The sequence below is a fragment of the Protopterus annectens genome, chromosome 5.part0 (assembly GCF_019279795.1).
Source record: "Protopterus annectens isolate FY-2018-M chromosome 5.part0, PAN1.0, whole genome shotgun sequence".
Classification (NCBI taxonomy): domain Eukaryota; kingdom Metazoa; phylum Chordata; order Ceratodontiformes; family Protopteridae; genus Protopterus; species Protopterus annectens.
The window spans coordinates 828,583,409-828,599,063 of record NC_056735.1 but is presented as its reverse complement, the minus strand read 5'-3'; the positions used below and the strand labels follow the sequence as shown (position 1 = coordinate 828,599,063).

The following is a 15,655-nucleotide window of genomic DNA, read 5'->3' as shown; positions in this document are numbered from 1 at the left end:
CACAAAGTAACCAAGTATGGACCAACCAACCACGGCCTGTGTAGCAAAACTTTATTATAAAAAATAATAAAAGATTAAGCGCTTTCACAAACACATGGTCGCTTCTTCAGACTCAAACATAACAAAACCATTATAAAGCTACTTAAATAGTACACTAAACCAATCAAAGCAGCTCACTCATTACAATATCTTAAAGACATATGAACACACTAAAAAACTGCAAATCAGTGGGGGAGTGTGTGTACATGTAATACTGGTTTCAAAGAAACAGGATCATTAAAACATGGTGCCTTATCTGCTTTGAAATATAAAATTGATCTTAATTCCTCTAATTCCATTTCATTCTTAATGTCCCCTCTCAGCATTCACTTTTATAACCTCAAGTACAAAAAAAACTAAAGTCATGACGTATGCCTTGCATCTTCATGTGTCTTGCCAGTGCATTATTCTCTTTGTTATTCCTGATGTCCCTCACATGTTCCACAATATGCTCTCTTAAGGAGCAATTCATCTTTCCTATATAGAACGCTTTCCATTCTATCCAAAAACTATAATACACAACACTTCTAGATGCACTGTCTGCATAAAACATATGGAGCTACATAAATAAAACTACTTGCACTACAATTCCTACAAGGAAATGTTCCTTGCCTCCGTAAGTGATCAGTGGTCTACTTATTCCTGTTCTATAACATAACTGTCTCTTCATTGATAAATTATTCTTAAAGGAAAAAAGGGGACTATCATTAATTATACCACTCATTTCATCAGAAGCCTTCAAAATATTCCGATTTCTTTTTATAATATTGCAAAGGCTGTTTACATTACTAGAGAAAGTCATAGGGATTCTAATATGACCTTCTCCTATTTTGGTACGACTCACCCTACCCTTTGTACAATGTTCTGAAAAATGAGGTCTTCCTCTTGTCCCTCTTTCCTGTAAAAGATGAAATATACAATCATCCATCTCTTCTACTGAGTGCCCCCTTAGTAAGAAATCTTTCTTCAACTCATCAAGTGCTTCTATCAGAGAATGCTTTTCATTATGTACTCTCATCATTCTTAACGCTTGTCTTTCCTAAACATTTTTAGGGATAAGTCTGGGATGCATACTATTTTTGTGTAATAATGAAATCCTCCTACTCAGTTTCCTGTATATGCTTGTTCTTAAATATCCTGACTCTGTTTTCTTTACCATCATATCTAAAAAATCAATCTGCTCTCTTGAAAATGTAAATGTAAACCTAAGAAACAATGTAGGATTATTCAAGTAATCTATGAATTCCATCAACATTTCACTTGAAGCCTTCCATAGAAAAAATATGTTATCCACAAATATTACATACCAAAGCAGATAATGTGTACAGCTATCATTGTTCAACACATGCATCTCTTCCCACTTTAGCAGTGCTAGGTTGGCATAGCTATTTGCACATGCCGTGCCCATAGCCACGCCAACCTTTTGTAAAAAGAAATTGTTTTTAAAAACAAAAACATTATTTTCTAAAACAATCTCAAACAAAGCACACACAAGATCAACTTTGTCAAAAGTTATACACAATTTAGTCACTAAAAATTCCCTAATATTCTCTATTCCCCAAGTATTGGGGATTACAGTAAAAAGTGGCTCAGTGTCCATAGTCACAAACAAAAAACTATCAGCAGCTAACTATTTTCCACATTATAAAAATCCTGTAAGAACAATTTTGTGTCCTTTAATACAGTTTTATTATTCTCTAACACAGGCTATAGCATTTTTTTTCTATAGAAATAGAGAGGGGTTCAGTTGCCCAACCTTTCCCCAAAACTATTGGTCTCATTGGTGGTCATTCCAAATTCTTATGGATTTTCGGTAGACCCTAGAGTACTGGGACCATGGGATGTAAAACATTAAAATATTCATACAGTTCCTCTGTAATCATATTGGTCATGAGAAGATCAAGAACAAAAAAAGAAACCTTCTCCATAACCCCTGTCACAGTCCTGTCTGAGAACTGCACATAAGTTTCTTCATTCTCTATCAGTTTCCACATCTGCATATAATAAATATCCTTGTCCATAACTACTATACTCCCACCCTTATCAGCTGGATTATTTCCAGTGAGTTCATCCCTTTTAATCCAATGAGTGTTCTATGCTCATCTTTAGTCAAGTTATAAAAATCAGCAGTGTGATCTAACTCAAAAATGCATCTAATCTCATTTTCACAAACCATAGTAAAAGTCTCAATCACTGGATGTGGCTTTGGAATAAATGTACTAGGTTTCCTAAATACTTCATTATTATGCACAGCTATCTGTCCAGGGAACATAGTTTTTAATGTTAAATTTCTGGCAAAGACTTTCAAATCCAACAAAACATCGACCATATCCAACCTTTTGGCCAGAATGAAAGACAAACCCTTCTTTAATAATGAAATGTGTGCTATTGTCAAAGGAAACAAAGAAATGCTTACAACTAACCCATTTACTGTCTGCTGCGTGTCCTTGGGCTGTTCTGTACTCTCTCTACATTCCATTGTTTGGTGGTTCTGCTTTCCCTCAGTCTGCTCCTCAATCTGTTTTTGGAATTTATTGGTAATGGCTGCTCTAATAAAAAAAGTATTCTCAGACATAGATGAAGTAGCAGTCCCAGCAGCTTCCAAAGGACTCACAGCCATTTGTAAGTTCTCATTAATAGATTCTGGAGGCAGTGTGGTTGTACGGGGGGTGGCTTGTATTTCTGTAATTGAAGGAGTTTCAGTGTGTTGCGAATCAGCTCCTAAATCTTCTCTTACAGTCATAATTCATTCCCTAGGCCAAGAAAAAGCAGCGCCTTTTTGAAAATCCAACCTGTCGCATTGTAATTTCTATAATTTAGACTCCTAAAGTCTTTTCTCAAATAACAAAACATTGTCATACATACATTCTAGCCTGTCTCCAATTACTTCTCTAGAAAAGTTATTAACAATACTTTTCCGCAAGTGTTTAATCTCTGTCAACAGTTCTCACTCTTCAGGTAAGAAAAAAATTATTAGCAGCCGCATATACTCAATGCTAGTTTTAAGATTCAAGGCTTGCCAATCTTTTAACAGACCCAGATAGGCGTCTCCATAGGTTGGCATTTTTAAAAGTCTAAGACCTCTTGGTACAACTTTATGGTGTACAGATGCCTCCATATGAAACCTTTGCCATTGGAGGAGATTACACTTAAAAAATGTATTTTCCAGGTCTCTGAAATATTTCATTAGATGTAAATGGGTACCTTCATTAGGAATTGCTCATTGATCTATAAAATCATCTAAAGCAACTCGAAGTAACAGATTCATATCATATATTCATTATGATGGTTTTATTATGTTTGAGTGTGAAGAAGCGACTGTGTGGTCATGAAAGCACTTACTCTTTTATTATTTTTTATAATAAAGTTATGCTACACCGGCTATGGTTGGTCCTCACTTGGTTAATTTTTGGAATTTATTTAAAATCTTCCTTAATTTAGAGAGTCCCCATTCCATTATTTTAGGCTTTATCCAGATGTCTTGATCTAAGAGGTTGAAAGGTAGGCATACCTCTGAACTGCTGCTGTCAATGCTTGATCGCGCAATCTCTCTCTGTCTAACACACACACACACACACACACACACACACACACACACACACACACACACACACACACACACACACACACACACACACACACACACACACACACACACACACACACACACACACACACACACAATTTTTTTTTTTTTTTTTTTTTTTTAATAATTGGTTATTTTCCACTCAATATACAGCAAAAATATATTTTACATATGTTTATCGGGAAAGTCCAACTTGAATCAAACCAATTTTCAGTGGAGAAATTCTCTAGATACATGTCTTTGTAACATGGGAGGAAAGTGGAACACCTGGAGGAAACGCACATGAACACAAGGAGGGCATGCAGACTCCACACAGAAGGCACTGCAACCAAGTATTGAACTGGAGAACCTCTTGCTGTTAGGCAACAATGCTACCAATGCACCACTGCTCCATCCAATGTAAGAATCCACTCACACAGAGACATAAACACACACACACACACACACAGACATGCACTTGTGCACGTACTTTTCATTTTTCTTTAAACATTCTCTATTTATTTTAATTCTACACTTGCTAAACAGCAAAAGCACTACTTAACATGTAAAATAATGGTGACCTTTAGCTTTCTTACTGTCCTAGCTTCACTGGATCACAGCCTGATTTCTGTAATCTGAAGGTATATCTGGGTTTTGCAGAATGAATAATGGACAAACTGCTATGTCTATGTTCAGTGCTCAAGAAGCCTTTTGCGTCATGGAGCCTGTAATATGATAAAAGGGTTATTGCATTGTTTATAACTTTTACCACAGTCTATATTACAAAGTAAATGTGTCTGTTGCTGAACTACACAGATGTGTCATGCAAGACATCCAGTACTTACAAGGAAAAGGAATGCAAGGGATATAATGTCTTTTTTATTCTTTCTTTTTCTTTCTTTCTTTCTTTTTTTTTTTTGTAGATAATAAATAACTGGTTATCTACTTAGGTTTAAGTCCAATACAATATTTTGCAAAACATGATTTAATGGAGATCTAGCTAAGAAAAGAATCTTTCCAGATAGCTAAAATAGATACATTATTCTGCTTTCTGAAACACAGGTGCTTAGAAGTCTTTAAACTGTACTTTCCTGATTTGAAATCACTGGTAAAAGGAGGAAGGCAAATATTTAATGTTGTTGCAAAAAACAGTATGTATTTGTTGACCACGAAAGTGTGACTGGGACAGAGCCTATTTTTAGTGGAGGCCCAAGGAGAAATGCTCCAAATACATGTCTCTGGAATGTGGGAGGAAACCCACCAAAATGCAGTGAGGACATGCAGACTCTCCACAGATGGCACCCCAGCCAAGAATCAAACCAGAGAACCTCTCACTGTGAGGTGACAACATTAACCATGCACCACTGTGCTGCCTTATTTTTTGTCATTTTTCTGAGTAATACAGGCATTCGAGGTAATGCTAATTAAAAAATACATAAATGGAAAATACAGTTCTTTGCCTTTTCTTTGAGTAATGGAGTCCTCAGATGTGATGATAATAGATAATGGATATATTAGGTGGCTTACCTACATGTGTAAAACACTTGTTTTGAATGGTTTTTCCATCCTAGTGTTTGAATTGCTGATGTCTACACTCTTTGCAAAATGTTTTATCTGTTGCAAAACCTTGACTGCATATATCTACAAAATTTTATTAGCTATATATATATATATATATATATATATATATATATGTAGGAATTTAAAAAATATGTAAAATTAATTTTAAATCTATGCAATTAACTGATCATTTTCAGCTTGAGAACTTGACTTCAGAAATATAAGGGTATTTTCCATTTACAAACTCAAAGTAAAACAGTAGTCATTTCTGGCATACAAATGATCTTTTCCATATAAAAAGTCAACTCATAATTTTTTTTCATACATTCATGGTATTTCTATATGGAATATTGGTTTATTATCATGTCCACAAAGTACCTTTCGTCGAACTCTTACATCACCGAACCGGTGTGCTGAAAATATAAACATTGTTCTGCCCCCTTGTCAGGTGGCTGTGGTGGTCCAGCGGTTAGCATTGCTGCCTCACAGCAAGAGATTCTCCTGTTCGATTCTTTGCTGGGGTGACTTCTGTGTGGAGTCTGCATGTCCTCTCTGTAGTCATGTGGGTTTCCTCAAGGTGCTCCAGTTTCCTTCCAAAGACATGCTGTAGGTGGATTACACACTCTAAATTGGCCCTAGGCATGAGTGCGTGCCTTCTGTAGAAGGTTGGAGTCTGGGCTGGCAACTTGCCACCGTAAATATCCACTCCCAATTATGGGTGGACAGGTGATCTGCTGTGGTGACTCCTAACTGTGAAAAGCCAAAAGAAGAAGTTCTGCCCCCTTGTTAAACCATGTTAATAGTGACAGTTCAACATTTGCTGTTTTGGAAATGTGACCATTGGAGAAAATGTTGCATTTGATGTTCGATGATGTGGTTCACTGACTTTCCGTTTGAGGTGTATCTGCTTTGAAAACAGCCTTTTGATGTTGCCATCTACAATGGAAGGCACTTTGTGGACATGATAGTAAACTGAAATTTTGCACTAAATCAGCTTATTCCTATTCAGCAATAACTATGTTTTGAAATAAAGCTTGGAAATTAATATGTGAAACATCATAACACTATTATTTGTGGCCTCTGTAAAATCACAGCATTCAGTCATTCACTCCTATGGGAACATTTGTGGTGCTGGCAAGCTCAGTGAAGATGTGAGTGTGGGGGTACTAGTATGTGGTTGTGACTGGATATGTGTGTGCATGTCATTTCTGTAGGGGCATAAAAATGCTGCATGAATGTGTGTGTGTGTGTGTGTGTGTGTGTGTGTGTGTGTGTGTGTGTGTGTGTGTGTGTGTGTGTGTGTGTGTGTGTGCATGTGAGAATGAGGGGATAATGATTTGGATCACTAGGGGGAATACTAGCTTTGTCAGACTGTTGCAGTCACTTAGGAGACATAATAATGAGTCAAGAATGATGTGTATCTCATTATGGCCACACCTGTCTCTGAATCGTATTTCCCTATCTTTGTACTAATTGTCCAATCCCTACTAGGTGATTACATTACTGCTGAAGATTTTATTTAATTCTACCCACAGGTCCATACAGGATATGGCATTTGTTTTTTTTTTTGTCAGTATTTCATTTTACTGTAGTGCAGTTGCATACCATTGTTTTGAGTATCCCACTGAACTCCACCATAAGATGACAGTCCATTATAAATGTGGTAGAGGTGCAGTGATTCATGTCTCTAACTAGCTCAAAGTTCACATTGTGTAATTCAGGTACATGTTAAGCATACTGGTACACTCCTCTCTTCTAATAGAAATAAGAAAGAAGAGGTTGTCAATACAGCGAGTGTTCATTACCTATATGCATATTACTGATGTTTTTCACTTTTCATTACTTTGAACTGAGGTTCACATTGCTGGAGTTACTGCACATTTCTATGAGAATGTCCATGTATATAACATAAATTATAGAGTCAAATGCAGTATGGGCCATGCTAAGCATTCCATTCGGAGTGGGAAGTGGTAACTTGCAGTAGTAGAACTGACCAGGGTTGGCAAGGTGGAGACTTACCCCCAGTATTTAGGGTAATAATTTGCTGATCGGAGTGATGTGGTTTCCTCCGTACACACTCATAATGGACTGATTCTGCTATCCACAAGTATTTGTCTTCCTAAGAAGGTACAGTTAGGTTTCAGTATCACAGTTAATATTAGTGCATGCCATTTTTCATCAGTTAATAATTCCTCAATATTTATAATGTTTTGTTGCTTTACTAACTTTTGCAGCTACAAAGAAACTATTCAAACAGAACCCTTACATACTTTAATTTTATTAATATTTCAAGCATTGTTAACCAACATATTAATTATTGATTCATTTTTTGATCTAACCAGTTAATAAATTTAGACAACCTTGAATATATTCCATATTTGTTTTGACGTGCACAGCCTTCTCCAAAGCTAACAACTCCAGTTAAAAACCACGTATTTTTGTATTTAGAGGCATGAGGACCACCACTGTCCCCTTTACATGAATCTTGCTTTCCTTCCTTGAACCCAGCACAGAACATGTTCTCGGTTACATTCATTTTGCTGATTTCAATGCACTCTTGAGTTTTAACTCGTTGAATTTCAACTCGCTGAAGGATAGCTGCAGTAGGACCATTTTCTGTCAATCTACCCCATCCACTCACAGTAGATAATTTTACCGAGGATAGAACTTTAACAGCAAACTGGACTTCTGGTAGACATATGGGCACAATAAATTGTGTGTAATTTACTGCCTTCTGCAGTCTCAACAGTGCAATGTCATTATCTGATGTTGCTTTGACATACTTTTCATGTAAAATATAGTCAACAACTTTGCTTGTCACTTCACTGCCATCAAGAGTGTTCACGTTGTGTTCACCTTTAGGGATAAAAATATGTCACATCTTTTAATGTATTGTACATTTAAGTACAAAATAATTTAATGAGTAAATTGAGCATTCTAATAGCAATTATTTTATTTATTTACTTTAAATACTGCTCTTTGAAAAAAGAAATCTCCAAAATCCAGGTAACAAAAATGAAATTTCCATTTAGGAATAAAAACAGGATTCATTCTTGTCCATCCATTGTAAGATTTTCAAAATCATAAAAATGATATTCATTTATAATAATAGATTTATACATCTTCAAAATATGCTTTCATTACTAAAGCAAAATATATATATTTATAATACAGACTCAGAAATCTATGACATACTGAGTGACTGCATGAGTTTTTCATTTATGAAATGAACTAATTGCATTTGTATGATGTGTGTGTGTGTGTGTGTGTGTGTGTGTGTGTGTGTGTGTGTGTGTGTGTGTGTGTGTGTGTGTGTGTGTGTGTGTGTGTGTGTGTATATATATATATATATATGTAAAATAGAGAGAGAGAGGTGCAGACATTTTTTATTTATCATAATCAAAAGTTTATCTACACTCATGGAATAACATCAGCTGCTTACCTCCATCCTTAACATTTCATTAAAGTTAGCGGGTGGTACTTACAAATGTGTAACACAATGCACAGCACAAATTAGCACAAGTTGTGGCAATGCACAGATTTGGGTAATTCAGTGTGACAAAGACAATGTGGCTACCCAAGGTTGAAAATGAGTTGGTATTCAGTGCAAGCAAATGACTGTATAACGGTATGGAAATGAGGAAGCAAACTGGATAAGACACACAGATATGGATTATGCAAATGATGGCATCCAGCATAGTAGAGCTTTTCATAAATGTATAAAAAAACCTTACTGCACCACAATGCAAACTTATTCAGAGCACCTAGTTCTATGGTCAGTAGATGACTGGAGCTTCATCTGCAGTAGAGCATCATGCGCTAATGGCATGCATGATACAGCCATCCATGCCATTGCAGAAGACATTGTCTGAACATTACATACCATTATCCCAGTGATGAGCAGATATTGGGCAGCTAACATGTGCACAGGGCGATCATATATGTCCTAGCTGAAATGTGTTATCCACAACAGGAAATGTGGAGTCTGTGTAGACTGCTAGTCACAGTGGGAATATAGGTATACATAACCTTAACCATCTTAGCTATAGAACCCTGTCAGCAGCCAGTATCTTAACTTGATACTCTGTTTAACTTGCTCTCCCTCAACCTACACTATCTAGCAGGTAAAGCAAATAGTATAACGGCCACTTTAAAACAGCCAGCCACCCATGCCGTTTATTAAAAATCAAGCTGAGTGCCCTGTCTGAGGCCTATTACTAGACATTGCTATAGAACAAATACAGCTGCAATTTCTGCATTTTCTCTCACTCACCAATCACAAACAATTTTATTTTTTACTTTGCTCATCAGGGAACCAGGTTCTACACAATTCAATAAATACTTGATTTAAGTTATTCTTATTCTAGCCTTCTCTAACATACAAGGATCCACTGAAATTCCAGATACTCCTTTATACTGAGAAAACAATTCCACCTTTTCCCTTCAACCTGCCTCAACCAGGAAAATAAAAAAAATATTCAAGAAATTAAAATCCACTACACTAGCTGCAGACAACTTACCAGCAGAATTTTGAAAAATAGCTGCCAAGGGAATTGCCTACCCAGTATCCATTCTTATCAACAGATCCATATCTGAACAACAAACCTGTACCATTTGGAAAACTTCACACATTATTCTACTACACAAAGCAGGCAACTCAACAGACCTGTCCAACTGTCAACCAATTGCTATATTATCCCCTCTATCTAAGATACTAGAGAGAATTGCTCATAAGCAAATCTTGGAGTACATGCTTATTAACAAACTAATATCCAATACCCAACATGGCTTCTGGCCATGACACAGTACTACCACTGCTCTAATGTCTTTCACTAAGTGTAAACCATTACAGAAACAATAGTAAATTCACATCCTCTACCTTTCTAGACTTATACAAAGCCTTCAGTATGGTCTCTCATACCAAACTTTTAAATGTCCTCTCTGATCTGAATCTAAGCCAATTTACTCTTGCCTGGTTCCGGGACTACATATCTGGGTGCCAGCAAGCAGTATGTTGGCAACAAAGTCTATCATCCCTTCTTCCCATGACCTAGGAGTTCCCCAAGGCTCCACACTAGGCTCCCCATATACTTCTAAATATTTACAAACAAATTCTATACCTCAGCTCCACATGCCTCAGCCATTCAGTATGTAGATGATTCTACTCTGATATGTGCCACCACTACTTTACAAGAACTACAAACACAAACACAGGAGTCATTCTTAGCCATAAAAACCTAGCTAAATAACAGGTGGGGTGCTACAATATGGGCCTAACTCTTAAAATACAATGTCCATGGTATATGCCATGTTACACAGTATGAAACTGCAAAAAGAGCAGGTGCAGCAGGGAAGCATCTTAGCGGGATCAACTATGGCAGTATCATCAGCAGCAGAAGAACAAGGTGCAGAGTATGGGGCTGAACAGGCAGCAGCGGTACCACACATGAGGCAGAGGCAAACATAGCATATTCTGCTTCTGGAAATGAGCTGGCATCAAATCTACAGCTATGGGCCATGACACAGAGTAAACAGAATAAAATAATACATTCATTACTATACACAGGGTATGCAAGCCAGTGCATTTACTGACCACTGCGTACCAGTTATAACCATACCTATTCAGGTTAGAAGATGAGCAAGGCAAAGTCATTATCACTTGCTCAGGTAGGGGCACACAGTGACAGGTGACAGCAGCATTGTATATGGGGTAGAATAAGAGAGGTTATTTCAGTATACACTTACTATGGTAGGATGTTGTGAAGAGATAAGGATCACATCCTCCACTGATGGGGATGAGCTGTCATGTGTAGGGAGGGTTAGCATAATTGTTAGGGTGATTTCCTCATAACCACAAGGTACCAGGTTTGATTCTCAACTTTGGGGAAATTCACTATGCTAAAAATTGCCCACAAGGGCAGCTAGCCTAGTACTTACCTATGCACCTATTTTATAACCATTGATAATGCCCACTGTGGTGGTGTGTGGTCTCAGGACTTTATGATGTCCCTAACATGAAGGTGTAGAACTACAAGATCATTTGTATGCTTCCAAATGGGCAGCCTATATCAGGTGCCTGCAGACCATCATCATCCATAACATAGACAACAGCCATGAGCAGTCATAGTGCTATATGTGTTTACAGCTGATACTGGAGGAGTAGAACTATAGGGTTATTCATGTGCAACCTGGGAAGCTATACCTTGTGTATTGTCCATGGACCACCAACTCTCACTAATATTGTTTGTATCTCCAAATAATTGGGTATAACAGTATATAATGACTGTATATCCAATGTCACAAGATAATCACCATCCAATACATCGAGCTTGTTAATAATGTTCTTAAAGTCAAAAGTGTCCTTAATACAGCAAGCACTTCTCGTCACCACTTTCTGTAATGTTTTGTCAATGAAAATTGCTCTAGTCAATTTTCCTGGTCTAGTCTAGGAAATGTTCTGGTCATCATGGATAAAGCTCTTTATATAAATAAAATGGAAGGAATGCTAATGGAAGAGAAGCTTTATAAAAAAAGTTAGCTTCTTGGACATTAAAAGAGCCTATAGCTTGGTGGATTGTTATTAGAAGAATGGACATGTGAAGGAATATTGTCTAGTGGTGAGGCTGCTAGTTTGATTAATAAATATCCTAAAATTAGCCACTTATTTGGTCTCCCAAAACTGCATAAAGACTTGGATAATCCCCCACTTAGGCATCTAGTGGCAAGTGGGGAGGAGCAAAACTGAAGAAATGGCCATTTTTATTGACAAAACATTGCAGAAAGTGGTGACGAGAAGTACTTAATGTATTAAGGACACTTTTGACTTTAAGAACATTATTAACAATCTTGATGTATTGGATGGTGATTATCTTGTGGCATTGGATATACAGTCATTATATACTGTTATAACCAATGATTTGGATCTGGAAATGGTCAAAAATGAACTATACAGCTCTTAGCTTTTTTCTTCAGAAGAAATATCCTTAATTATTGAAATGTTGGATGTGATTTTGTGTTATAATTTTTTTTAATTTAATTCTACTTTTTTCCAACAGGCAAATGGAGTTGCCATTTGGGGCTGCCATGGCACCCAGCTATGCTAATTTTTTATTTCTGCTTGGGAAAAAGAGTATATTTTGAAAATTAATTTTTCATGCAATATTTATTACTATGGTCATTTTATTGATTATTTAATTATTGTCTGGAGAGGTGAATTAACTGATTTGAATTTATTTTTTCAATATGTCAAATCTGCCTGTGAATATTTCAAATTTACGTATGAATATGATTTATACAAGATTCATTTTTTAGATGTTAACATTTACAAAAATGAAGGGAAGTTTAAGGCAAAAATTTTTAAAAAAATGTTCAACATAATTCTTACTTAAAATACAGTAGTATGCATCCTGTTCATATGAAATACAATATAGTCAAAGGACAACTATTAAGGGCAAGCCAATTAACTGATGATGATGACTTATTTTAGAGGAAGGGGCAGCCTTATGCTCAAAATTTGCAGCTAGAGGGTACCTGATTAAGGTTATACAAGAAAAATTTGAAGAGGTTATTAGTATAAGTAAGGAAAAAGAAGGCGAAGTTTCAAGGGCTGAAAGGGCAAATGATTATAACCTGAGCATGTCTTTGCAACATTTGTTGGATTCAAAAAGTATAACATTAATTCTTCAGAATAACTGGAGAATATTAAGTAGTTTTGCTGAAGTTAAGGAAAAAAGTAAGTGAGAGGCCAGCTTTTGTAATCAAAAAAGGTAAAAATTTTAAAGACATTTTTCAAGTTAAATTAAATAAAAATACAAATGAGGTCTTGTCTAACAATAATAATAAAGGCATGTACAATTGTTATAATTGTAACTATTGTGAAAGTTTATTAGTGAGTATAGAAGAGGTGAAGATAAATGGTAGAAAACCTTTTTTTTATAAAAGGATATTATAACTGCAAATCTAGGTATGTGGTTTATCTTTCAATCTGTATGGAATGCTCAGCATATTATATAGGAAGGACTGCCAGAGAGTTAAATAAGAGAATTTATGAGCAATTGCATGCTATTGAAAAATGTGATCTCAACAATGCATGGGGTATGGGATGTAAAGGCTTGCCCATGTTTTTAGTTATAAACAATGTTCCTGACTATTTGATTAGGTCTGATGCAGAGCAGGAATTAGATATGAAAGAGTATTGCTGGCAGATATGTTTAGATGCCAGCAATGCTCTTGGTTTGAATGATAAAGAAAGTGTTTTTAAAAAGAAAAAGTTTAAGGCATTAAACACGGCAGAATTGTCATTAGCTGATGTGAGGAATGTTAATTATGATTGCTATTTAAAAGTGTATGTATTTTACAACATTCAGTCTGAATAAGTCTTTATATAGATGAAAGCACTTACTGGATGTGATTTTATTAAAGCTTGGAGTTTTTTATTATTTTTGCTCGTTTTATTACAAGTTTTTCAGTTACGTTTTTGCTTAGCCATTTTTTTGGAAATAAAAAAGTATAAGGTAAAACACAGACAGCATCTCCCATTCACAATGATCCCAGAAAATGCCAAACAAGTACCCTGAAGAAACATCATGGTTGAAACCATAAGTTAAACTCTAAGAGTGAAATCTACCCATACATGAATGAAAAGTGGTTTATAAATAAGGGGGAAAATAATAGTAACTAAACATTCTGAAAATGTCACTGCCAACAAAATCTACCCATATATAAATATCTATGCTAACTGAAAAAAACTAAACAAAAAAAAAAGTAAAATATTGAAATTATAAATCATAGCATAATCCTCACTAACAACTAAATTGCATAAAAAGTTAACTTTCCTACAAAAAAGTCATCAAAAAAATATTGTGCAAACAACCTAAAACCATATTCTTTAGAAACATACGTGATTGGTGCAGTCCTAATAAAAGTAACAAAGCAAGGTGGAGTTGTACCTCTCTAGATTATAAAAAAAACTGTAATAAACGCCAGTGTAAAACAAGTTCCTTAGACTGTAAAGGCAAAATGCAGTATATATAATAAAAACATAAAAGCAGAAACAAGAATAAAAATCACTGCACTGTAAACACAGAGCCTGGAATTCAGAATGTTTATTGCCAGCAGTAGGCATTTTTTAACTCTGTCAGTAACCATTTCCAATTCAGAGATAGCCCTACCATAATGCCATAGCACAAAGAGGTGTGGCACTGAAGTGTGCTATCTCTGTGGCCTAGCACAAATGCTAATGAGGCATTCTAGGAATGTTGTTTATGCTAATTAGCTATCTGCTCTTCCCTTAGTTAATGCCTGCAGGATGGCATTTACCCAGCATCGAATGAGTAAGTTTGCTCAAACAGGCCAGTTAATGAACACAAACAAAAGTTCATATTCTACCATTAATTTCAGTGGGTGAGTCACATTAGTGGTTAGTGCCAAGGAGTTTAGCAGACAGTTAGTTGTGTGGGTGTGTGTATGTATGTATATGTGTGTAGCAGCATGTATGAGTGTATGCAGAGTGATGAGAAGTTCCCAGTGAGAGAGAGAGAGAGAGAGAGATTGAGAGAGAGAGAGAGTGTGTGTGTGTGTGTGTGTGTGTGTGTGTGTGTGTGTGTGTGTGTGTGTGTGTGTGTGTGTGTGTGTGTGTGTGTATGTGTGTGTCTGTCTGTGTATGCACACGTGGGCGTGTGTGGGAGAGACTATATCTGCCTGGGTGGTTGCATTGAGGGGGTTAATCAAGTGATAAGTAGGGCAGGTGTATGTGTCTGAATTTATGAGTGTGCCTGTTAGTGCGTTCAGGGGATAGATACCAGTGATGCCCTTTACGTTGTACATTAAGTCACTATAAAGAGCTGTAGTCCCCTCTGTACCACTGGTATATACCAGCGATAGCCTTTAAGTTGTACATTAATTCACTGTACAGAACTGTAGTCCTCTGTACCCCAGGTAGACATTAGCAATAGCCTTTAAATTGTACATTGTAGCTGTACAGAACTATAGTCCTCTGTACCCTGGGTAGACATCAGCAATAGCCTTTAAGTTGTACATTTAGTCACTGTACAGAACTGCAGTCCTCTGTACCCTGTAGACATCAACAATAGCCTTGAAGTTGTACATTAATTCACTGTACAGAACTGTAGTCCTCTGTACCCCAGGTAGACATCAGCAGTAGTCTTTAAGTTGTACATTAAGTGACTGTACAGAACTGTAGTCCTCAGTACCACTGGTAGATACCAGCAATAGCCTTTAAGCTATACATCTGGTACATACCAGCAATAGCCTTTAAGCTATACATCTGGTAGATACCACAGATAGCCTTTAAGTTATACATTAATTCACTATACAGAACTGTAGTCCTCTGTACCCCGGGTAGACATCAGCAATAGACTTTAAGTTGTTTATTAAGTCACCGTACAGAGCTGTAGTCCTTTGTACCACTGGTAGACACCAGCAATAGCCTTTAAGTTGTACATTAAGTCACTGTACAGAACTGCAGTCCTC

General features: G+C 36.4%; 1 protein-coding gene across 1 annotated transcript in view; it reads right to left on the bottom strand.

Annotated features, from left to right (window-relative positions):
- Positions 1 to 15,655, bottom strand: part of LOC122802225 (coagulation factor VII-like) — a 794,227-nt gene that overhangs the window by 230,049 nt on the left and 548,523 nt on the right. The window contains exon 8 of the mRNA XM_044071885.1: positions 7,491 to 8,020. Within this exon, the coding sequence (XP_043927820.1) occupies positions 7,491 to 8,020 (530 nt within the window). The remainder of the gene's footprint in view (positions 1 to 7,490; positions 8,021 to 15,655) is intronic.